The 27,218-nt window shown below is 41.5% G+C and overlaps 1 protein-coding gene across 15 annotated transcripts in view; it reads right to left on the reverse strand.

The window, feature by feature from the left end:
• snap91a (synaptosome associated protein 91a) overlaps positions 1-27,218 on the reverse strand; it is a 67,911-nt gene that overhangs the window by 33,535 nt on the left and 7,158 nt on the right. For all 15 annotated transcript variants that reach the window (XM_036005879.1, XM_031322762.2, XM_036005876.1 and 12 more), the window contains exons 2-3: positions 3,274-3,416; positions 23-98 (exon numbers count right to left, since the gene is read on the reverse strand). In XM_036005879.1, coding sequence (XP_035861772.1) covers positions 23-98; positions 3,274-3,416 — 219 coding nt within the window. The remainder of the gene's footprint in view (positions 1-22; positions 99-3,273; positions 3,417-27,218) is intronic.

Genomic DNA, 27,218 nt, shown 5'->3' on the forward strand with positions numbered 1-27,218 from the left:
GAAGAAAAGTAACACCACCCACCATGGGAGCCGGTTTTGTCCAGGAAGTTGGCAAGGTTGAATAAGGTGTTTCTAGATGACAGGAACTGCAAGAATTTCTGCAGGAGAGGACACACACACAGCATTTAGTTTTCTGCCAGTCACTAAATGACAAATGGTGAAATAGCTCAAATTTTGAGAATTTTGAATTTCAATGAAATAAATATTTTCATTAATTGAGAAATAACCATGGATTACACTTCACAGTTATGAATGAACATATTATATCCCAGTAGTCATGGCTTGTTAAATTTGCATGATCATTTTCAAACAGATGGCTCCTTCTTAAATATAAGAAAAGTTTGTTTGATGTTCACAGCTATCTCAGCGCTTTCAGCATTCTACCACAAACCTGTGAAAGTGCCTGTAGCAGAAGAAGAAGTGGAATTGATATAACAGGTGTGATTCTATACTCGTCTTTTTCCTTAAATGATTAGAGAGCAATAAAGGAGCAATGCTGCAGCCTTCATGAGTGGGAGGGTGTGAATATGAATTAGAGACATGAAGGGACCAGGGAATATAAAGACAAATAGGCTCTCTCTGCAGCCCGGCAAGAACAAGCTTACTACAGTGACACATGGACATAAAAGCATGCCCCACACACACACACACACACACACACACACACACACACACACACACACACACCACACACACTCACACACACTCACACACACACACACACACACACACACACACACACACACACACACACACACACACACACACACACACACACACACGCACACACGCACACTGCTGATGCTTATTCAGTGGCTGCATTTACGCAATACAGAGCATACTAACATAAGGGGAGGTTAAGAAGGAAAACCCCTCCCTGAAGAAATGGTGAGCTTAACATTACCTCCCCTCCTCCCTTTTTCTTCTCACTCTCATTTGCTCTCTCCAGTCACACTCACTGTATCATCATTAGGGACAATACAACAGCAAAGCCCTGGCTAAAAACAGGCACGTCTCGAGAGACAGAAGACACACAGTTCTGTATAAATGCAGTATATTGCCTTGTTAATCATAACTGCATTGTTCTCACGTTTATGACACCACCACCATCACTTTGAGTGCTTACACAGATAAAAGATCACTTCATCACATCATTCACACACAAACTGAGCCTATTTGTGAAATGTGTGTGTGTGTGTGTGTGTGTGTGTGTGTGTGTGTGTGTGTGTGTGTGTGTGTGTGTGTGTGTGTGTGCATATAAGGGCCACAGTATCCTATTGTGGCACCACCATTTACCCTTTACCCCTGACACCTGCTGTGTCTTCTAGAGAGGTTAAAGCTGTTATCTTCATATCTCTAAATCTCTTTTCACCCAATGCATGCTGGGAAGGCAATCCCCCCACTCCATGATTTTGAATAGGGAAACGTAAGTGAATGACTAAATGAGCGGATGGCTTGATCTCACATTATTTCTTATTGTCTTCTCAGTCTCTATCAACTACAGTTTGTTTTCTCTTGCTCTCTCCTATTGAATATTTTAGAATATGTTGTCCTTCTTTCTCTGGTATTGCTGTATCAATTACTCTCTCTCTCTCTCTCTCTCTCTCTCTCTCTCTCTCTCTCTCTCTCTCTCTCTCTCTCTCCTTTGTGTCATCTGCATTTCAGTGGCAGCTTGGGTTCTCTAAAGGGCTGTAAACAAGCATCTGTTTATCTCTCTGAGTTATTCCTCGTTGTCTATTCAGAGCTTTTTCTTTTCTGTAAGGGACATAAACTGGGTCAGGGGGTCAGGGCCAGGAAGCAGAAGGCCAGTCCCTTTGATACTTCAATGACTGCGGTTGAGGCCATACAACTATGTAACATAAGTAAAAAATGTAAAGGGTATTGTATAGAGAAGACCTTGGGGTGAAGTAATGCCAGTTACTCAATAATCGTAGCTTTAAACCTGCATTAATTGATATTTGGCCACTGGAGGGCAGCGTGACAAGCTGTAAACACTGACATATTGTCACCTAATATAACATTACTATACACATAACACACAACAACTATACGATAATATTGTTGTTGTGTGTTAGCAACAGTTGACCATTTACACATCCAGCAGGCATGATGCAACATTAGCATTCATTTGGAGTCGTGTTTCTGTCCACCTGATGAATGAAAGTCCTATATTTATTCCCGTTTTAGCTCTGTTTTGGTCTCTTCCAACTCCTAAGGGAGTTATCTGCATCTTTAGCTGCTTAATGCTTCATGGCTATAGTCGCTAACTTCCATCTACCACTTGGTGCCAGGCAGGAAATGTACAGTGGGTGTTATTAAAACCTTTAGCTAAAAACAGCTGCCTGCTCTATCGGGAAATGGCACTGATCTATCGGGAAAGAGACCTGAGAGAGAACCAATACAGTAAAGTCTTGGTCTATAAAACCAAAATGACGCTAAAACATCTATGAAGGTACTTCACCACAAGCGGGCACCTTTCACATTTCACAGACTTATCGTTCATATAAAAAATATTGATTTAGTGCAGCTTTAAAGTATGAAAAACCTACTTATTCCAAACCATCTGACAGCATCACATCTTCTTTGAAGCTATTGACTTTTTTTATGGCTGCAGACATCCCATCAAATGGAAATATATTCTAGATGCCTAGTGCATCATGTTATTCACATTTACCAAAAATTCAGCCTGACACATTGGTGTCTTTTGAAATTTTGGGAACTCCCCCAAATCTAAAATGTAGTTCTGTGGGTTTGAAAAAAAGTCTGATGAGATTAAAATATGAATTGTCTGGATTGGTGGAAATGAAAATGAATGAATTGGTCAATTAAAGCAATGTTAGCTCAAAACACATGTTGTCTTATTTTTAACAAACAGAACTAACAGTTGCCCATTTTCACTGTGATACTAGTGTGCTGATAAGTTATTTCCACCTTTTTACACTCACAACATGGCTGAATGAATAGAGATCAAAACTACAGCGTGCATGAAAGGCAATCTGTGCTCCTGCTACCGTGTGTTTTTGAGCTGGTAGTTGTGTGGCTACCTTGGGTTTTGTGTGGAAAGCATCACCCTACTTTACATCTGACAGCTTCCCAGTACAGCCAGTCTTGTGATGTCTCTACTGGGGGCTACAACCACACTACGGTGGTCAGTGGCAGTGGATCAGTTGGGGTAAAGTCACTTACTCACTTCATCTGACTGCATTTTACCAGACATTAAAACCAGCCACCAAGTACGTACTCAGGTGTGTAAACAGTATGTGAAAAGCTCACCTCGTTGCCATGCACCATGAGATGGTGTGTGGCAATCAGGGCTTTGAAAACCACCACCCAGCTGGCATTGCCGGCCCTCTCGATCAGCGTGTCAGCCATCTGGGGGACGTTCACATTGGTCTCCTGGGTGGCCTGGATCAGGTCTGAGAAGCATAAAGCAGAGGAGGAACAGGAGGTCAGATGGTGGATAATAGCTGGGGAGAGACCCAGCGCAGCTACAGCATGTGCTAATGATATAAGATGGGTGAGAAATGACAAACAGGAGTGTGCTAGAGGTAATGCAGTGCAAGTGGGTCTGGGCTCTGCTGCATTTCACCGCCGCACCCTTTCACATCCTTATTTTAATTCACCATCTGTATTTCCCAGAGCAGTTTTTCCTCAAATAGGCAAAACCTCTGCAAAGGAGATATTATACCTTGTTTTAAGTGCTAATTCACCATTTTTACTATAGTAGAAAGGTGTTCATTTTAAATTCAAGATCTGTCACTTGTGTAAAGAACATTATCTTTAGCAACAAACTCCATTAGCATTATTGAATACCACTTGAACGAGTCAAAAGTACAGGGCCATTTAACTAAAACCGGAGGTTATACTGTATGCCAGTCTAAGACTAGCTAATTAGTTCAATCTGACAGGTTTGCAGGGTGCAATGTCTGTCAAAATTTGTTAATTCCTCTTATTATGGCATCAGATACCTATTTAGCAGTCTTTTTGCAAGCACAAAGAGCTAGTTTTTATCAACAGAATTGACTCTGGACGCTGCCATTTTCCATCTTAATGAAATGTATCTAGATAAGTGTTTTCCATTATGCCTCTATTGCCTGGTGTGAGTCACACTAGCTACTGCTGTGTTCCTTTCTGCAGCTAGTCATTAATGCCAGCACAGGCAGAGGGAGAGTGGAATATTCCACAGCAGAGAGATAGAGAGGAACCAGAAGACAAGCAGGGATTGCAATGCGAATCAGACTTTCTACCGATCAGAATCAGACAGACAGACAGACAGACAGACGGACAGACAGACAGACAGACAGACAGACAGACAGACAGACAGACAGTGCTACAGTATAGGAACACGAAAGTTCTGAGAGACTGGCCTCTTGAGACTTGATGTAATACAGCTAAATCTGTTGATTATTGACTCTATAAATCCATGTTACTCTATGATGATGAATTTAAAATAATCACTTTCTTTGGGAAATAAAAGTCATATTGCTCATTAAACAATCTGCACTGCTAAAAGTCACATGTCTGAGGTTGTCATAATATCAGAGTTGTGTTAAATAATCTTTAAAAAAAAGTGACTTAAGCATTTTAAGTTACAACATTTTATTTAAAGCAGCACTAATCAATATTTGTGTGTGTAATGTAAACAGGTCACGGCCTGTTTTATAGTCTATGGTCATGACCCTACGGAGACTTTTCACTTGACTCTGCAATAACCCTCAGCTCTTTGTAGCTTAGCATCTGTTAGCTCATTGTTTTGGTTTTACAGCTGTAACTTTACTGTTCCTATTTCTCTCATCAGTGTCATTCCAAACAGCAGGCAGCTGTTTTCAGAAGAAAATCCTTTGATAAACCCATAGACTGAATCAAATGTGGAGGTAGTCTCCGTCTGGCCATCGTCATCTTGGCAGTGCTTCCCGGCTATTCCAAAAATGGGCAAAGAGGTGGAGCGTGGATGGAGCTGAGGCAGGCCAAATGAAGCAGTCTATACTCGCCTCCTTTCACACTCTTTTATTATGCATAACTTTAAGCCATTATAAAATGTAAACACAACCCCCCCACCCCATACAGTTGTCATGAAGGGTGAAATTAGTTAAAGATTGTTTTTTGGGGCATTTTCAACCTTTATTTTGACAGGACAGCTGAAGACATGAAAGGGGAGAGAGAGGGGGGAATGACATGCAGCAAAGGGCCGCAGGTCGGAGTCGAACCCGGGCGCCCGCTCTACCAACTGAGCTATCATGTAAGCATGTTATTTCTGCTGTAACGTTGGCCATTTTAACATGGGGTCAATGGGAATTGACTCACTTTTGCAGTCAGCTTCAAGTGGCCATTTAAGGAACTGCACTTCCGCGTTGGCTTCATTTTTCAGCACTGAATGTTGCCGCTTGGATAAACCCACCAAACAGAGCAACTAGCTGGTAAACATAGTGGAACATTTTTCAGCTAAAGAGCCACATATTTCCCTCAAGAGTTGGTGGACCACTTACCACTTTTAAGTGGTAAGTTGAACAAGAGGACAATCTACCAAAGCTCAGCATACTTTGCTAGCCTGGAAATCCAGACCCAAATCCGAAAGATTAAGGGTCTGGCATTGAGTAATGAAAATGGCCCAACTCGAGGGGCGGCACCAAGCATGCATTTGAAAATCTCACTGCACGCATCGGATAACACTACGACCAATGTTTACTGACTAATTCCGGACTTCGATGTCGCAGCGCTGTCATCATCTGTTTAGCTCGCCTCTGGCCCGCCTACATCAGATACACCGATGTGATTGGTGCAGCTCAGCTACAAGGGCATAGTTAATGAGCATCATTACTGAATCCCAGAGTGACTCACTGAGCTAATTCAAATTGTGCTTTCGCAAGAACTCTGGATTTCCAGGGTAAAACTTTGTTTTCTTAGTATCAGCATCTGTCAGCTATAACAGTAAAGCCTATGTGAGGAATATCCATCCATTCACTGGCAGATGTGTGAGCTGTGCTCCATGGGAAACCTCAGGGCATATCTTCAGAGACAGTATGAGGAATTAGATAAGTATACAGAGTGATGGACAGAGAGGGACAGAAAATATGACCCACGTCATTTTAAAAGCCTTGATTCGGCAGAGCAGGGCAAACGCAGAGCAACCTCCGTTTAGTCCTGTGATTCATTAATAGTGGCATATCCATTCTGCACATTTACTGCCAGCAGACACTCAGGTAGCTGAGAGGTGTTTATGGATTTTTCCACGCTGGCTTAATATAGACTAAATGGCAGTACACCTCACACATGGAGCAATCTGTCACTAGTTAGCATGAGCAATAGGGGGTTTGGGAACGAAAAGGTTTTACTTTGAAATAAGACATGGAACAAATTGAATGTTTGTGATAACTTTTATAAAAGACAGTTTTGACAGTTTTATGTATAGGGTTGTTGATACATTGTATTATGAAAGGATATATGATGAGGATATAAAACTAAAACTCTGTAACAGTTTCATGGGAAGTTATGTTGTGTCCAGACTATTTCTTGGCCCGGGAGACTTCCTGGAGTCAACAAGCAAAGACTTAGATATACCCACACAAGCTGCAAATGCTCACTGGAGCACCAAATGTGTATTACTCCGCAGTTGAATATAGTTCCAAAAAAAACCAATTTCTCCTGTTTGAGTAAGGTTTGCTAAAAACTACGATGCCCAGCTATAAAAATAAAATATATATTAACAAACGGGCTTGTGACAGAGTGCCACTAACAGCGTGGGGGGATCAGAAACTATCAGGAGAAGACTAATATATTGTTGGTTTTTGGTCTTTAAAAGGGATTTGTTGACAATAATTGTCCAGTGCACATACAATATATATTTTGCACATCCTGCACTAAACCATTCAGCCTCCTTTTTTTCTAATATTTAACAGCTATTTTGTATATATTTGTTTCTGTATTCATTGTGTATTTCATATTATATGTTCAACATGTTTGTTTATGTATGCAGCAACCAGTAGTGGAATGTAACTAAGTACATTTACTCAAAAACTATACTTAAGTACAAATTCAAGGTACTTGTACTTTCTTTTCATGCCACTTTCTACTTCTACTCCGCTACATTTCAGAGAGAAATATTGTACTTTTTACTCCACTACATTCATCTGACAGCTTTAGTTACTAGTTACTTTACACATTAAGATGTTTGCACACAAAACAGTTTATACAATACGATGCTTTATTATAAATTAAACTACAATATACATAGAAATACTGCTGAAATGATTAGCCAATAAACACTTATTTAAATTAACAGAACTGTTTGAATTGTTTCCAGTTTCTAAAATGGGAAGATTTTTCTGCATTGAGTTTTACTTTTAATACTTTAAGTACAATTCCTGATGATACTTACATACTTTTACTTAAGTAACATTTTCAATGCAGGACTTTTACTTGTAACTGAGCATTCTTACAGTGTGGTATTAGTACTACTAAATAAAGAATCTGAGTACTTTTTCCACCGCTGGCACCAACCACCAAGGCTAATTCCTTGGTAAGTGTTACTTACTTGGCAATAAATCCTTTTCTGATCATGATTTATTCGTATGTACCTTGGAATTGACTTAGCATCCTCGACATGAAAGGTGACTCTCTTTAGTATAGGAACATCAAACACTGACCAATGATTTTCAATCCAAAATGGTTCCATTTTGAAACAACCACCTTAAATTGTCTGTGTGTCACATTCCAATGAGAACCCCAAGTGTTGTAGATTCTGTGACTAACCAATAGCTGTGTTCAAAACCATTCCTTCATTCACTCACTCACTATTCCCTATATAGAGCCCTATCTTAACAATCTAAGCGCACGGCGTGAAGCGCCTGGCGCTGGTGCGTTTAGGGCGTGTCCAAATCCACTTTTGCTAGTTTGACGGCGGAAAAAAGGGTCTGCGCGCTGGGCGCATTGTTCAAAAGGGTTGTACTTAGTGTCTTCATTAATCAGAGGTGTGTTTTGGGCGTAACATGTAATCAACCAATCAGAGTGTCATCTCCCATTCCCTTTAAAAGCCAGGCACGTTTGGACCTTGGAGCATTGCTGTTATGATGGAGGATTAGCACCGTAATATTTTTATTTGTTTTGAACACAGCTAATACATTCTTTTTTTCTGGTTTAGAATGCGCTTTTCTACTTCCATGAATAAATCAAGTCCAATAGTCCATAATAGATGTATGTGAAAAGGGACTGAATGAATAATAATGCAAAAAAAATGCATTCAAGGTCACTTTGCTCTGCTCGCGCTTTTGCTTCCTCCATCATGCTTTCTTCATGCAGTAATGATTGCTGTGTGCATGTCCTCTTCGGTAGTAAGGCAGCAGATAAACACACACACACACACATATATATACACACACACACACACACACACACACACACACACACACACTGAGAGGGATAATCCCTACAGGGCTGATGAGTCAGCAGCCTGCATCATCATACTCTTTTCATCTCTCCGTCTGTCTCTATCCCAGTGTGTTGGCCCGTCTGTCTCACTCTCTGCCCGTCTCTCTCTGTTTTTCCCACAGTGAGGGTCAGATTGCACAGCCACTACCATTTAACGTCTACATAAATAGTTGCCTCTGATCTACTGTAAAATCATCTCCTAATAAGCGTACAATAACAAATTTACAAGAAATCATAGCTGTAATTCATGGGGTAAATTATTTCAAAAGTGATTTGTTGCCAGGTGGCCATTGCCTCTGCACTGCGCTTGCCAATCAAACAGTGATTTCATGCTAAGACGTCGCTTTTCTTTGTCTGTGCAGCTATGGCGGCCATTGCCGCTCGCGATAAACACTGCGCACATGGGGAGTTTTATGAACCTTATAAATATAAAACCTTTCATGAACATTCTATTCAATGAATCACAGTAAGTAATTAGTAAGTAAACAGTAAACAGAGATACGTTTATTAGAAAATGTGCCGGATAAAGTTTTGGGAAATATTTAAACATGCAGTAGAATAGAAGCTGAATCCTGTAGCGAGAGGGACAGAGAAACAGGCAGAGAGTCTCTGTTCTGATTGAGATGCTGAACAACAATTCAGCAGGAACTCCTGACTCACTGTCTCCCTCCACCTTCCTTCTCAATTATTCATACGTGTGAATGTGAGTAGAGAGGCAGCCCGATAATCTATGTGGCCCTCCTCAAGAGCTAGCACACAGATAGTCACGCTGACTAACAATTAACTGCATGCTTGGATCCATATTCCATATCCTATATGCTGCAACATACAACATATTGAGTCATGAATATGTTATTGCCTTCCTGCCAGACTAATACGTACACACATTTATAGCAAACATTTCAAGCATTCTCAAAGACTTAGTGACGACGCATTTCTAAGACAATGATAAAAGCAGCCAAGATTCGATTCTGACAAAGATCCGGCTGCGTGTTGTCCCCCTTTCTCTCTCCCCCCTTTCCTGTCACTCTCCAGTGATTTTGATATTGAATTTTCATATAGCTGGGGGAACTTAAAAAAACACTAGATCAAAACGTAGACCCTCCATGCCTGGTTCATGCCCACAACTCCATGCACCTGGTTTGTAGCACAGGCTTTCTGTTTGTAGTCTCCAAGCTCAAGCTGTGACATGTTTTCACAGGCTTAGTAATATTCTCTAGGAGTAGCAAACTGAGCCTAATGTGTAAACATGTTCCTGAGCGAAGGAAAAATACTTCCCCTCATTTTGTACATTATTAGAAGAAGTCGGGTGAGATAAATCTCAAACTTCCATATCATCCAGGTTTTGGTAATTACTATTTAGAGGTGCACTCATCAATGTTTTTATATTAACAATTGACCATATGGCTACGTGTAATGTGAAAGGGTTTGCTCGTAGCGATGGACCCACAGAGAATAAACACCCAACTTTGTATGTCCTCCTCAGCCTTGACAGTGTTTTCGTGTCTTTACTGTTTTCATTCACTTTCACCAACATCCTTTCAAAAAAAAATAACTGTAAAACCCACTTTACGCTTCCTGCCCAGCATCAAACGGCTGACAAAGTTAGCGACTAGCTGGTGAACATAGTGTAGCTTTTAGCAGCCATGGTTTAGCTAACTCCTGAGCTTCCCCAAGGAGTTGGTGGAGACCAAAACAGAGCTAATAGACTGAATGTTTGACCAGGCCAGAAACATGGCTCCGAATGAATACTAATATGGCTCTGCGTCTGCTGGATGTGTAAATAAGGAAGTATTTTCTTACAAGATTGCAATGTCAATTGTATAAGGTGAATAGGTGATGTCAAGTTTGTGTTTGCAGCTTGTTGCCCTCAAGACAACAAATATACTATTGCTGCTTTAAGGTGAGCAACCACAAATAGCAAAGCTACCAGTCACTTTCACATTTTGTCGATGTCATTAGCATTTGACTTGCTATGTGTTTTTATTTTCTTATTTTATGTAATGCTAATGTCCTGTGACCCAGTAAAGTTTGCTGAAACCCATGAAGCTGAAAGCCACCAATCCACCAGAGAAATAATGATTTTACTGTCTACACTTTACTGTGTTCTCATTACTTACTGGCTTAGTTGACAATTAGGCTGATTTCCATAAACTGGGTGTAGCCTCCTCCTTCATTTGATTGGGTCATGTTTCTTCGTACTCTTAAAAATGCTGTGGAGTCTGTAATGTTCACAGAGCGTGAAATTAAATTCAAATGAATACTGAGATCAGAGCGATCACAACTCCAAAGCGAATAAGTGGCCAAACAGATCTACTGGGCAAGTGCAGAAAGAGCCACACGACACCAAACTATGAGCAGAGCCTGATGGGAATATAAAATCAGTGAGCGCTGCTATAAAGAAGTGGTGGTATTGAACCACTGAGAGTAATTCATAATGAGTCTTTCCAGCTGTAAGAGCAGTTACCCATTTCTTTTATTATTTCTGTGGATACTGAAAAGTTGACATTAATACAATTACTGTAAACGAAAAACATTGTCAAGAAGATTAACAGTTTCTACTGGCCTCTATGCTGCATTTTATGGGTGTTTAAAATATAACCTATAGCAGTGGTTCCTAAAGTGGGCCCTGGGGACCGCCAGGGGACCTATCGCACTGTTTACAAGATGTGTAATATTACAAAATCTATTCGAGTCAAAAAATAATGTAGCAGCCAAACATGAGGCACATGAGGTCTTGTACTGGGGTCCTAGTATGACATTTCAGTCCCTCAGTGACAGGATACAGAACATGTCCTTCATTTAAAGCCTGGGGAGTTTTAGCTGTTACACAAGCTTATTCATGACATGAAGATTAAAAGAGCCTCTACACATATTTTTATATTACAGTATTATAGTGTACACAGACACACAGGCTCGCTCTGGCAAATGTACACACACATGTCTGCGCACACATCCTCCCCTGCTCTAATTTACAAGCACAGCACCTGAGCCGTCATTGTGCAGTGCAGCGAGCAAAGACAGGAGAACCATTGGTCTGACATGTCCACATCCTCTACAGTGTGTGTGTGTGTGTGTGTGTGTGTGTGTGTGTGTGTGTGTGCGTGTGTGTGTGTGTGTGTGTGTGTGTGTGTGGTTGTAAAATGAGAGGGAGGAAAAACAAAGAAAGAGACACCTGTCTGGGTGTAAGGCACTTTGTAACAGGCGTACATGCAGACATGTAGCGCATATCTACACAAAGCGTCACTCGGCGCTACAGAATGCAGCCACATGTGAGTCAGCACTCTGTTTGACACAAGCAAAACGTATGCAATGTATGCAGCATCATTTGTTATGTAGGAAATGTCCGGTACAATTTTCACAAACTGAAATTGTATCATGCTACAAGCTGATGGAGTATGAATCCTTGAAAATATTTCCTGTGTAGACTTCAGCTTGTTATAGATTTTTCTTTCACCCCAGAACGCTATTGTTGTCTACTATTACTATTGAAAACACATTGAATAGTAATTTAATAGTGCAATATTCATTCTAAAACAATACAAATGGCCAGTGGGGCTCTTCTTCAATTTCGAGCTCTGGTGTCGGCAGATGCCACCGAGCATGCTCAGGGATATGGTTCCTTGTTGAAAGTGATTTTCTTGTTGTCGAGCTGCATGAAATGAAATAAATTGGTTATGTTTATTGTAGTCTATATCCACTACGTTCCACTTCAGGGATTGCTCCTTTGCTGACGGAAATTCCACCAGATTTCACTCATTTAGGCTAGATAATATCCGTTGCCTTGAGTTTCCATTGTGTTGGAGTTCTAACCTCTGGTAGATTTGTGAGGACTATGGTTAACTGCTCCTCAGATCTCTGCAGGGTAAATCCAGACAGCTAGCTAGACTATCTGTCCAATCTGAGTTTTCTGTTGCACGACTAAAACTACTTTTGAACGTACACGTTCCACCAAAACAAGTTCCTTCCCAAGGCTAATTTGCAGAGGCACCGTTGCTCCGTACGGTGCTTAGCACCGCCCAAGACCATTGTGATTGGTTTAAAGAAATGCCAATAAACCAGAGCACGTTTTTCTCCCATCTCAAAATGCTGTGTGGACGAGCCAGACCCTCCTCCGCAGCGCTGTGTAGGAAGGTCTGGCAATGCGATACTATGTTTATTGTAATGAAGGTATATGTCACTTGATGCAACAGTAAGGCTTGTTTATGTAAGGGATAATGTAGCGAATACAATTGTTAAAGCGAATACAACCCCAACATGGCTTACTTACCAAATAAATCAATAATTTGACACAAAATATTGATTTAAAAAGGAGTTTATTGATTTAAATACAATTGTATTGCTTCCGCTAAAGAAAATAGTCCGTTCCGTCTCTACGTTTGGAATCCTGCGTCCATAGCAACATAAACTCTGTAGCTGTTTAATGCAAATTTTTCTTTGATGAAAGTGGGAACTGTGAGATTATTTTGAGTCAATCCCAAATTGACAATACTCACCAGCTATTTTTTTGCACCAGCAGACCACAACAATTGCACTATTTACTCAGACAGCTGAATAATGCAGCTGTCTTAGGAAATGATTTAGGCTCTTTAAAAAATGAAACTACATATTTATGACCCTGTTTTTAAAAGATATCTTCAGTAGAAACCAATAAACTTGAAGCTGAGTGCCACAGACAGGGTAGGGAAGGCCAAAAGTATTGACTGACTAATGCATTGTTGGTTTTTGTCATTTTATGTATGGGATCCGGGCATGAAGTTAACTTGTTTGGCCACCAGCCACTGTGGCAGGTGGATTTTAAAATCCACTAGCCAGCCAGGCTTTTTACCAGTCAATTTTTAATGACTCATGGTCCTTAAATGCTTTTAAGTTTAAGTTTTTAGTCCCAATTCCAAAAGGATTTAACTTTGCTTTTTCTCTGAGCCATACACACAACAGTCACTGCAGTACATTTTTTTCTGTACTGCTGTCATGAACTTGTCCACTTGGTATTAAAACGTCTTATTTTACTTTTCTTTTAACCATCCTCATCTTTTTGTTGGTTGCTTGTTTCAATCGGCCTCTTCACCCCAGTAATGTGCCGCAACATTTTTAAGTTGAAATCCAAGGAAATGGCGGACTTGGTTGAAACGTGAAAAAAACCACAGTGGCAAAAACAACTAATGAATCACTAAATTCTCCTCGACTACCCACCTACGTGGCAGGTAGATTTACAGTTTGACCCGCCAATGGCACAGTTCACCCGCATTTGGTCCATGGTCAGGTGTTCATTTCAGGCCCTGTATGGGATCATTTGATAATAAGAAAATGATTAAATCATGCCAGGCATACCCTGTAAAGGTGTCCCTTTAGCAGGTGACCCAGTGGGCTTGTATTAATCGAGATCTTCTACTCCAGGGGTGGCCAACCTGTTGCTCTTGAGCCGCAGCGGCTCTTTGTGTTATGGGTTGACTTTTTTTTTTCTTCTTTTTACTTTGGGAAACATATTTCAGATAAGTACAAAAAAAACGAACTGCCAATACTGCCAATACATTTGCTAATAATTTTAAAATAAAAAAAGAATGCAGCAGAGTTTTGTGGACAGATTCTGCAACCTGAGAAAAACAAAAGCAGCCACAGATCACCTTCCTCATTAGCCCTTTCACTGCTGAATCACACTGTTTGAAAGCTCCTTTAGTGACAAATGATGCAGCGTCCCAGTCGGAGATGATTGAACTTTCTGAGGGTGACGGACTGAAATCTGGGTTGAGAGAAGGAACCACAAAGTTCTGGAAAAATAGTGCCCACAGACAGAATATCCCAATATTGAACAGGCTGCACTCAAGCTAATGTCAATGTTTGCAGCAACTTAACGTCTGTGAATCAGTGTTTTCTACACTGAAACAAGTAAAATCAGAACATGGTTGTGTTCTTACGGACACACATGAACACGTGAAAGATTCGCTTGGAGTGGCCACAACCAAGTACAAGCCAGACCTGAAAAGGATTGTGGATAACAAAGACTATCAGGTTTCCCACTGACTCAATCTAGGTAAAAAAAACTATGAAAACTGCTATGTATTATGACTGTCCTTAGATTTGGAAGTCACTGTTGCTGTTGAAGTGTGGACGTGCATGTGTTGTGTGTTGTGTTATGGTGCGTTTTTTTTCGCTCTTTATGCTGAACTGGCTGGCCACCCCTGTTCTACTCTCACACTTTGGACCCACATTGACCCACGCAGTGTCAGATAACTGTCACTTAATACCACATCAGGATGCCCTGCAGCATCTGCCAAAGCCCAACACACAACTGACCGGACCCAGATTTCAAATAGCAGCCTTTAACATATCAATAACTGTAAGTGATATTAAAGCTACTGTGTGCAAGTGAAGGCAAACTGCCAAGCATGCACACACGCACCCTACGCAGCACACACGTAAGCATCTGCACAAGCCTGCACGACACCCATGCAACATCCTCCTCATACTTTTCATGCTGGATTATTACAAATGTACCAAAAGCACCAAAAGGGGATATGCCAAGGTGGTTTCCTAGGCAACAGTCTCTCATATATGCAGTGGCATCAAGGATGCAGTACAAAATCTTTTGAAATCATATTCATATAAAACATTTTCATTTGCAGACTTTTTAAAACAAGCATGGGCTAAAAGGAAGGCTGCTTTGTATCGATGAGTCTCTGTCTGAAAGTGACATTCTCTGTTATTCTTTATTATTTTATTATTTTTTGTGAGTCTGTAGTTTTGTTTTATGTATGAAATGTTTAGCATTAGCTGGACAATTTATGGGTTACACTATTATGTTGTGGCGGCTGTAATGTGTTTTATATATTCTTTATTTTGTGCAAAGAGTATACTGTGTGTGGACATTGGACCGGAAGCTGTTGAATTAATAACTGTTGTATTGGTGTCATGTACTGTAATTCCATGTGGGATGGGCCACTTAGTGGCATGACACGTCAATAAAAAATATCAAAAATATCATATCACCACAGGTGCAAACTCCCACAGCAGCAAGATAAGGGTCATTCACCCAAAGCCAGATGTATGCGAGTCATACCAGCCTTAACACAGCTGAGAGATTCAACACTGAATTCATATAAATACTAAAAAATACCTTCCACATGCCATGCTGAGCATTTATGTTATTTTCTACAATATTTTCTATATCTATTCTCATATTTCCTATAGACTGTTGAGTGGGTGACTCATGCTGTGTTCACTTTGTGCTTTGTGAGTGCAGAGTGCAGTACAAGCCAGGCTGCGTGAGTGATGCCTTGATGAGCTACACATGAACGGACCATGAAGGCACAGTGTTTATTTATAGCTCCTCTTCACCCTCAAGCAACATACAGGGGGAGGGAAATAAATACCCACAATGCACTGTGCCCCAGCGTAGCATAGCTCCATTGGAATCCAGACTGTGGAGACTGGAAGTGACATCTGAGGAAAGAGCTGGCATCCCACACAACGCTGCTGCTACTGCTGGCGGACACAGATAGCAGCACTGTCTTCTTATAGAAGCTTTAGCTTTTACATTTTCCTCAGCTATTGGCAGAGTTGTAGTTTGATTGCTGTGATGCAGCTCATGGGTAGAAAATCCCACGTTCATTCAGTTTATATACGATGGGAAAAGTGCGTTGTGTCCAATGTGAGGAAAATTGACAGAGTTCATAACATATAACGTATATATCAGGGACATTCCTTTCTTTTGTGTGACTAACACATCAATACATGTAACTGATATCAAAGTGCGCGAGTACAATTGAAGGCAAACGGCAAAGATTTATTGTAATGGGGTTGTATGAGGCACTCATCCATTAGTCAGTGTATTACCTAGAACGCCCCCAGTTTAGAGAAGCAGGCAGGAGTACCGACACGGAAGATAAGCAATGTACTGCAGGAGACGGGGGCAGCACTGGCAGCAGCAAAACTTGTTCCTATTGTAGCAACCTAAAAAAAGGCCCACCCACATATTTAGAATATTTGCGCTGCTTTACCTTGCTGTCAGGCAGCCCTGTCTGACGGGGAACTGAAGCTGTATATCCATCTAGGCTCTCTTCAAAGCACCAAACTCTTTTGATGAAAACAGTCATTTTACTTCGCAGAGCACGGGAGTTGCTGGTCTGCGTGCTGTCTCAGTAGTTTGTTCGTGTTACTGTGCGACTCTTTTGTTTTAAAGGGTTAGGTCGTATTCGACTTATTGAAATTAAAGGGGGCGTAGTTCCTTCCTTGCTTCTTCCCAAATCCACTATGATCTCTATAGTCTTGCCGACATTCATGAAACAAAAGTTTAAAAAAAAGCATTTGCAATGCTGGGACACCTTCGACATTCGATAATGTTGATAATTTTCTCTCAGTCAACAGATCTGCTTTTCATCAATCAGCTGTGATCGCCGATCAGTCTTTCTTTAATTACTCTAATTGTACTTCTCTTTTGCTTAAAGCTCTAAGTTGTGCTTACAGTACTAGCGATGCTCTGACAAAAAAAAATACATAACCCTGGGAGTCAACCGTCAAACATATTTTTCTCTGTACATTACTTTTGTCCTCTCTACCGCCCCTTCATCTCCTGTTAGCTGTTCACGTCCCTAGCTTGGGGGCTTGTATATTTCTGTTGTGTGCAGGTTCTGCTCCAAGGGAGGCGACAGATACAGATATCCACCCTGTATGCTGAACCATATAATTCAGCCAAGACAATTTCTTTTTATGGATTGTTAGGCTGTATGTGTATCTGCATGTGTTGGTGCTAAAATTGGTCATTCCTGGGCTGAAAAGAAGCACAGTAAGAGAGGGCGTGTGTGTTTTTTTTGCATATTTCCAGCAGCATATGTTTCTGAGAATTATAGTTGCATATGGAAAAGGTCATTCCCCCCTCCATTTAACTCAACCCATTAAAACTACATTCAGCATCTATATAGACTGTCTATTCATGTTTACTGTGTTATAACGGATCTACATCACTAACTAGACCACTATTTGCACTAACTGTATGTTGACTCTACTACATCTCAGCAGTGTTATAGACTGTCTATTCATGTATATTGTGTTATTACCTTATCACTTTCGCATATCCATCGACTTACTTACACCTCACTTTGCGCCAGCTTTGTAATGCCTACTTAATCTGCACTTTATGTAGCCTATTGTATTCTGTATTCCTGTATTGTATTGAATGTGAAACTGTATGTTGTCTTGCACGCTTATGCTTTTCTTGGCCAGGTCGCTGTTGCAAATGAGAACCTGTTCTCAACGGCCTACCTGGTTAAATAAAGGTTAAATAAAAAAATAAATAAATAAAGGCATTGGAGCTGTCACTTTGGGTAATCCAAGCATGATCTGGACAAGCTCTGGCCAGTAGAAATCTGATCGACGTTGACTCAAAACATCTAAACCAAGCAATAAGTATGTAGGATCTGACAGTGTTATTGGAAAAGTCTTGCATTGCCAGACCTTCCTCCACTGCGCTGCGGAGGAAGGTCTGGCTAGTCCACATAGCATTCCGGGATGGGAGAAAAATGTGCTCTGGTTTATTGGCATTTCTTTAAACCAATCACAATTGATTGATCGAGTTTTGGGTGTCTCTAAGCACCGGACGGAGCCACATTGCCGCTGAAAAAGAGCTCCGGGAAGGAACTTGTTTTGGTGGAACATGTGTATGTTCAAAAGTTGTTTTAGTCGTGCAACAGAAAACTCAGATTGGACAGATAGTCTAGCTAGCTGTCTGGATTTACCCTGCAGAGATCTGAGGAGCAGTTAACCATAGTCCTCAGAAATCTACCAGAGTTTAGAACGCCAACAAGCCCAAAGACATCAGGCCAACAATCCTGTGTAGAGCCCTGCACGGGCCAAAAACTCCAGCCCTAACCCGGTCCTGGCCCGTGGTGTTCAAGCCCTACCCGACCCCAGCCCGACAACGCCTGCAATTTTTTCAGCCCGAACCCGACCCGAGACCAACATCAATCACTTTTAAGCTCTCTCTTTCGCCAGGCTCTTTGATGCGCTCTCTCTCTCTCTGACGCGCGCTCTCTGATGCGCCCTGTCTCTGCTACACACGCAAACACACACACGTCACACGCTACTAAGAGGTAAACTTTTATTATAGGCCTGATCAACTGTCAGTGTCACCTGTTTAATGCACGTGACTGACGCGCGTTGCTCGTACGTGTATGCGTGTTGCGTTTGTGTTACTTTCTTAGGCGATGTATAATATTTATAATATAATCAATATAACAATATTTCATACACACTTTGTGACGTGTGCTCTGCTGCACGTATATTATGGGCACAATGAGGAGAGAAGCTAAAATAAGCCCGAGTCCGACCCGAGCCCGGGTCCATCCGAATGGGCTTAGCCCGTCGGGCCCCGGCTTGCAGGGCTCTAATCCTGTGTGGAACATCGTGGATATAGACTAAATTGGAATAAACTCCTGAGAACCTACTGAAAAGGGAAAGAAATCCAAAAAAATTCTTACTGGCAATTTCCACTGGATGCGTAACGTCTGCGGATCCGCTCCAGAACGTCGGCGGAGTCATTAGCTAGGTTTCCATTAAAGTCAATGTGTGTATTTCCACTGATGGCTGCGTTCCGACTCCGTCCCAGCTCCGGCGGTCCCAGCCCTCTGGAGCAGATACGCAGAGTTTCCATTTTTTGCCGGATGCCTCGTGACTACAGCTGTCAGTCATGGGTGCAGCCGTGCCGCAACAAATCCAGAGCTAGTGGGTATTGACGGAGCATGGAGCCGACACGCAGCGGAGCCGGTCCGCAGCCGTTCCGCATCCAGTGGAAATCTGGAGTTAGAGCTGCAGAGTCAGTACACAGATGAAGAAAGCTTGAGCTGAGATATTCCCAGGGGTGTCTAGTGTTTGCATGAGTGAGTAATCAAATAATCTAGGAAGTCAAAAAAGCACTTCACTGTCACCATTAGCGCCAGGCCGCCCCAGGAGAAAGCCCAAAAAAGTAAACAGAGGTAACACTGTAAGACATGGGTAGCCAACCACAGAACCAGTGCTGTGTGGGAAACACATGGATAAGTAGCTGAAGTTTGTCAGAAAGCACCTGCCTGCTTGTTTGAATTTTCAGATGCAGGACAATAAAGCTACATGAAAATCAAAACAAAAGGTTTGCTAAAATCCAATTGACTGTTGGCTAAATACAAAACTGTCCAAGTCTGTTTTTGGATTTCTACATGTATGTATATCACTGGTATCACTGTAAATTTATTATCTATCGTGCAAGAGTGGAAAGCTTGACCGAGACACGAACAGTAAAGGAGACCTTACAACAAGACGCCTTACCTGAACCTTACAGCGAACGTTCAATTTCTAATTTGACTCCCTTTTTGTTTAATGACAAAGATATTTGTTTGGAACCTTATACAGATCCCCAATGGAATTATTATTATTTATTTATTTTTTAAGATTATTTTTTGGGCACTTTTTCAGGCCTTCATTTGTATAGTACAGACTTGAAAGGGGAGAGAGAAGGGAAATGACATGCAGCAAAGGGCCGCAGGTCAGAGTTGAACCTGCGGCTGCTGCATTGAGGAGTAAATCTCTATATATGGGCGCCCGCTCTACCAGGTGAGCTAACCAGGCGCAATTCTATTGGGGGGGGGGCCCCAATAGAATTGTGTTATTGAATAGTACACAAACACAATAAGGGGGTTGATTAGTCCTTCTCAGAGAAGCTGCATAACTTTCAAAACTAGTCCAAACTTTGTAAAACTATCCAAATGTTCCCACAGGGTTCCTTGCATCTGGTGATTCAGTCAGTGGGGGGACCCTTTTTTGTGACACTTGACACCCGAGCCTCTCTGCATTATTGATATGCGGCCTGGGTGTACACATGGCCCTTTAATGTTTGAGCTGCTGAAAAGGCTGCGATGCTGCTTACTAGAACAAAGTACTGTTTGCCTACATTTTATTCTGGGTATATGTGGGAAGCCTCAGCGTGTACACTCTGCCAATTTAAGTGCAAAAAAATCCCCCCACAGATACACCTGTCCTGTAATATGAATGTCTTTGGGAAGTTGGAGGTATAAAGAACGAAAGAAAGAGAAGCAAATCCATATAAAACGTCTGCGTAGATAGTCTGAGAGCAGCTGTGTGGGGGATCCTGTTCCCAGCTCATTAATCTGGACACACACTGTCGGTAGGACCGTCCACCTCTCACACAGTGTTTGACATTAGAGAGGCATTCTGGGGCTTTTCACGGATACCCGCTGTGAGATCAGCACTGCAGTCCATGCTGAGCCCTCTTACCAGCTGCCTCTCACATTCCTCTGTTCACTGCAACTCGCCATTAGGCAAGCATGGAATCATTATAAAATAGTAAGGAAGAGAGAGAAACAGAGTGGGAGTGGTGGTTAAAAGATAGAGTGGGCGAGGCAGAAAAGGGGAAACATTTGAGGACCAATTGAAGGAACAGAAAGGCCTGATGCTTTTGAACATGTCTCCTCTTCTTAAATATTGACTCATACTAAACTGTGCTACATGCGTTGTTATTTTTTTTCCAGCGCAGTTGTGGACAGATTTGTAAGATTTTGTGAATGCTTTAGAATTTAGGGATGACTCAGTGCTACAGAAAACACACATTGCTTCTCAGTGATGTTGTATTTCAGACTTAATTAGGTTTTATAACAAAAACTCTGGAGGGACTGGATTTTATGCTGCATGCTACAATGTGCATGACACAAGATATTGCGTGTGTTCTTACACAAGACAAATGGTATTAAATAGAGATATGCTCAAAGTCGATCTACAAGATGGGTGTTTTATCCAGCAGCGAGCTGTCATATAGGTGTTGAAGATGTCCCAGCGCTGCCTGTTAAAACACTGGAAACGAGTCCTAACCCACAGGAATGTAACTGTGAAGCAGCAGGGAAAATAACTAGCAGCGGTTTCAATGAATATATTCACACTGACAGCATTAGGTCAGCAAGCGCTTACACTTTTTTAAAGTGCTCATATTATGCTAATTTTTAGGTTCATGATTGTATTTAGAGGTTATATCAGAATAGGTTTACATGGTTTAATTTTCAAAAAACACCATATTTTGTTGTACTGCACATTGCTGCAGCTCCTCTTTTCACCCTGTGTGTTGAGCTCTCTGTTTTAGCTACAGAGTGAGACCTCTCACTTCTGTTCCATCTTTGTTGGAAGTCGCACATGCTCAGTACCTAGGTAAGGACTACTAGCCAGTCAGAAGCAGAGTATGAGGGCGTGCCCTGACAGTAGCTAGGTAAGGACTACTAGCCAGTCAAAAGCAGAGGCATGCCCTGACAGTACCTAGGTAAGGACTACTAGCCAGTCAGAAGCAGAGTATGAGGGCGTGCCCTGACAGTACCTAGGTAAGGACTACTAGCCAGTCAGAAGCAGAGTATGAGGGCGTGCCCTGGCAGTACCTAGGTAAGGACTACTAGCCAGTCAGAAGCAGAGTATGAGGGCGTGTCCTGACAGTACCTAAGTAAGGACTACTAGCCAGTCAGAAGCAGAGTATGAGGGCGTGCCCTGACAGTACCTAGGTAAGGACTACTAGCCAGTCAGAAGCAGAGTATGAGGGCGTGCCCTGACAGTACCTAGGTAAGGACTACTAGCCAGTCAGAAGCAGAGTATGAGGGCGTGCCACGCTAGCAGCTAGGCTAGCATTATAACGTGTGTTCCAAAGTGACCACGTTTGTCTCTGAAGTAAAGGCTGGACTACAATAGAGCTGTTTGGAGCAGTTTGTGAACAGTGTTTTCTGTTGGAGATGGTAAGTCCCTTTGGGGTGGACTTTGAGCTTTTTCACTTTGTAAACCTATAACATGCAGAAAAATATATATAACATAACAAAGGAAAGGGAAAAAGCCAAAAAGCATAATATGAGCACTTTAAAACTTTGCCTCACCTTTACTGACATATTTCAGGCATGCAAAGAAAACGTGAAAATTGTATTTTAACTTTGATATTCTGTTCATGCTAGGAGTGAAGACAGGCTGTCTAAATGCTATTTCTGCCACAGTATTTTCCAGAATGACAGTCAATGGACACGACGGCTTCAGCTACTGTTGCCAGGAGACATGAAATCCTTTCTACATATCTGACTGTTTAATACCTGACGCAAAAACACAATCTCAAAGCAAATTTATGACAAAAGAGATGCTAAGAATAGTGGATATTTCGAATGGCAACAGCTACTGCAACTGGAAGCCAAGTGTTTGCAGGGGTTACACTGAAAGATGTTGAGCTATGTACCTGTCAAGCACATCTTGCTTTGGACTGGATTGGCTTTCCTGATTTCAATGTACTGGAAGTGCAAACTGTGCAGGTGTAGGCTATGAAGTATGCAAAACAATACAAATATCAGATAGAGATTTGTGGAAAATGACTTAATACACTTAACATGTGCGCTTACACACATGGGACTTTGCAGACCCCCTCACCCTCTTATCCCCTCACCCCATTTGAGGGAGACAGCCTGCCTCTCAAATGTGCTAACACATTGATGGTGACTCATGTTGGGGCAGCAGTACAGCAGGGACTGTTACGCTACACGCTGTGTATGTTTCTCACTGCTTACCCTCCTGCCTCCTCCCCCCATCCCCACACACACACACACACCTGAGTATGATGGCATCTTTGTGTTAGAAAAACTGTTAATTGGAGTGACTAAGGGCGGCAGAAGAGCTGGTGATAATTATAAAGGTTAAAGGTTACTTTATTGTCATTCACAAAAAAATCAGTTGAGGACCAACTCGTCTTTTGCCACAGCCTTTTGGTCATGGCGCACTGACCAGGCCCCCAGGAAGCAGAGTGAATATAGCGGCCCTTCACGCAATGCCCTCTGGCCCAAAAAGACTTTTTCCAATAGACTTACATGGCGAAAGAGACGTCTGTAAATCAGTGAGTGTATTTTTTTTTCTACAAAATGACTCTATTCACTATCATAAATTTAAATTTTTAAATCATTTAATCCCCATTCAGGTTAGAGAAGTGCTAGTCTATATCAACGACGGTCCACTTCCGGGATAGTTCCGGCGCTGCCGGAAATTCCACCGGATGTCCCACATTTTTGGCCGGATGTCCGTCCCCTTCCTCTTTCTTTGTGTTGGCGTTCTATCCTCCGGTGGATTTCTGAGGACTATGGTTAACTGCTCCTCAGATCTCTGCAGGGTAAATCCAGACAGCTAGCTAGACTATCTGTCCAATCTGTTTTCTGTTGCACGACTAAAACTACTTTTGAATGTACACATGTTCCACCAAAACAAGTTCCTTCCCGAGGCTATTTAGCAGAGGCGATATTGCTCCGTACGGCGCTTAGCACCGTCCAAGACAATTGTGATTGGTTTAAAAAATGCCAATAAACCAGAGCACGTTTTTCTCCTATCCCAGAATGTTGTGTGGACTAGCTAGACCCTCCTCCACAGTGCTGTGGAGAGAAGTCTGAAAATGCTAGACTAGCGGAGCGCTAAACCAGAAGCAGCCGTCTCGTCCGGCGGAGGTCTCTAATGGTCTATGGGCCGCACAGTGCAGAAGCGGTGCCGATCGTCTGGGTAACATTTGGCTCGATCATGCTTCACTGAGCAACTTTTATAGGAATGAATGGGGCTCCACCATTGAATGCTGTATCAAGTTCTTATTATACATCCATGGCACTGACAGGAGGACTTACCTAACATGCTGTACATTGTGGGAGGATACCAGAGGAAATCCACGCAAAGACAGGACGCAAACATGCAAACTCTCAAAGTCATGCAAAAACTCAGCAGTGCCAACTTGCTGTGAGGCGACAGTGCTAACCACTGCGCTCACTGTGACGCTCAATTCCTGCAACATGCACGGATAGAATCTCAGCCATGAAGGCTAATCAGAAACAAGGTCATTGTGATAAATATTGTCTTGGTGTAAACGTTGAGTGGATGTAAAGAAGAGCAAAGTACGAAAAACGATGGCATACATTTTTGAAGACCTTAATAAATAAATCTGTCCTAACTTTCTTAACAGCAGGAGTATTAAGAGGATAGGGCAACATGAGTAGCAGTAGATGGAGATGGAGGCTATTAGTAGCAGGAGAAGAAACAGAGCCATCTTCATTTGGTAGACATTCAAACTCTGTTACACTAGTTCTCTAGCTGTGTCCCTCTGGGCCGCAGATACCCCACATGTCCGCTGATCCATGCTCTGGGCCTTTGGGTTCACACTGAGAAGCAGCTCAGTTGCTATCCTGACCAAACTAGAAAAAAATGATGCCTTCAAGTATTCATTTTAAACCCCTATTTCTGAGTCAGGAAACAAACAGAAACAGTGCTTGTCACACATTCAGTTGCCTCACGGTGGAAGTAAAAACAAAACATAATCATTTGGCAGCTGCTGTTTTAGGTTAGAAATCAAGCAGCACATAGCTTTGCTGTCCTGCAGCAGCAGTAGTAGTAGAATTAAGTGGAAAATGTGGGCATCTTTTAGATGCATTTGCCAGATTTGTGTAATCCACCTAGTTCCATCTATCTAGAAGGACAGAACTACTGCAGTGTCCTAAACGCAGCCCAGATGGAGTGTGTGACATGTAACTGGGTAAAGGAGGCTAGAATAACATATTGTGCTACAATCTCTGTCGCCAGAAAATTATGCATTTACCTTGTTAGCTTGCTCTGTGATCACTTTATAATGTATAATTTGTAATATTTCTAACAGTAGCGTCTGACTCTTCACATATCAATCATTGTCAGTGAACATGGTTTGTGTTCCTCACTCCATTTTGAACCCAGCCATACGACTGTGTCCGCCACACTACTGCACCGAGATCATTCAAAAGCTAACTCTTGAGTTAGAAAAAGGGAAGTATTTTTCCTGACTATCCCCAATTTAAAGAGTGCCCATTTCTGGAGACTCCAGAAATGGAGTGTTGTGGGTTTGGCGTTAGCGATTTGGGGGCTGTTTCTCTGTAGGGATCCTTTCTATAATGCTGACACTTAAATCAATAATCTGAGCCAATAAGTGGTAATACAAGCACTTTTAGTGGATGTAAACTAAAAGTACGCAATTGCCCATCAATGTTACATTGTAGCTTCTTTCGCCGCTGCCGACTGCAGTGGTCTTGTTTTATAAAAAAAAAATGTTGTTCCCATTAATTCAATTCAAATCAATTGTATTTATAGTATCAAATCATAACAAGAGTTATCTCAAGAGACTTTACAGATAGAGTAGGTCTAGACCACACTATAATTTACAAGGACCCAACAATTCCAGTAATTCCCCCAAGAGCAAGCATTTAGTGCGACAGTGGCGAGGAAAAACTCCCTTTTAGGAAGAAACCTGGGACAGACCCAGAGTCTTGGTAGGCGGTGTCTGAAGGTGCCAGTTGGGGGTGTGATGAACAGTGGCAATAATAGTCACAATTAGAGCCCGACCGATATGGATTTTTGGGGGCCGGGGCCGATGCCGATGCCGATATTAACTCGAAAAGAGCCGATTTATAAGCCGATATTTTGATTTTGAAAATAAACTGGATATTAGACCCATTTCCTATAAACTGCACTTACACAACATTCAATAGCAAAATATCTGCCTGTTCTATGTATGTGGGCTGTATAAACCATTTTCCGGAAGGGATTATGTTAAAAAAAAGCCTTAGATTACAGTCTCAATGACTAAACAATTGCACATCAAAAGTATATATTTTTTAATGATCAAAAAACAGTCTGGTTTTAAACATTTAACACTTTTACTTACTTCCAGTTGAAGCTGATTTTAACAGTCTGTGTACTGTAAATAAATTATAATACTAAAGTTAAAGTAAAAGAGCTATACCAAACAAATTCAACATTCCACAAAACCATGTCAATTAATTGAAAATAAAATTAAAATAAGTTAAATGTATAGCTACATATAAAATAAATAAATATAAAATATAAAATAAATAAATAATTTGAAAATTTGATAGACCCCTGGCTTACATTAGCTGCACATATATTGCAGAACACTGCATTAGAGGAATCTTTGCAGAAGTAGTCCCACACTTTGCTGCTACAGCGTTCACCTTTTTCAGCCATCTGTAGGGCAGAAAGAGAGACAGAGAAAGAATAAGCATGTGTATTAATAATATCACCATGTATCATTTCTCATGTCATCATTACAATTATAATAATAATAAACAGGGATCTCCTACATAGGCAAAAATGAGAAATATTTTTTTTTATTTTTATTTGTCAAGCAATAGGTATTACCTATTACCTATTTATATTTAACAATATTATTACAACATTTTCCTGTTATGTCTGTAAAGCTGCTTTGAAACAATGTGTATTGTAAAAAAAAAAAAAAAAAAGCGCTTGTTCAGCTCACATTTATTTACATGTCCCCTCTGGTTTAATCATTTCTGACACATCTACTGTAGTTACTGTAACTACACTATATTTGCTCTCACAGACACATTCACAACGGTCCCGTATATCTTCTCCTCTTCTCTTTGTGCAGTCTGAATCAAAACATCGTCATGCGCTGGCGAACGTAAAGTTAGCCTACTGCTACCGGCTTTCAGCTCAGAGAAGATTACGGAATCAATTCGAAGTTGAATGGTTAACGTTAGTGTCATGAACACACCGCTGTCAATTTTGGGAAGAACCACCTTCAAACAAGTTAATAGCAAGCATTTAAGGGGCCTGCTAAAAAGGAAGCTATGTTAGCGTTAGAATAACGTAACAGTTGTTGTTTTTTCGAGGCACGCTGTACATAACTTCTAGTCATTGACTACACGCGCCCCCCTGCCACAGTTACGCGGTCATTATGTGGGAAACACTGCAGATATATTTAGAATAAG

The sequence above is a fragment of the Sander lucioperca genome, chromosome 10 (genome assembly GCF_008315115.2).
Source record: "Sander lucioperca isolate FBNREF2018 chromosome 10, SLUC_FBN_1.2, whole genome shotgun sequence".
NCBI lineage: Eukaryota > Metazoa > Chordata > Actinopteri > Perciformes > Percidae > Sander > Sander lucioperca.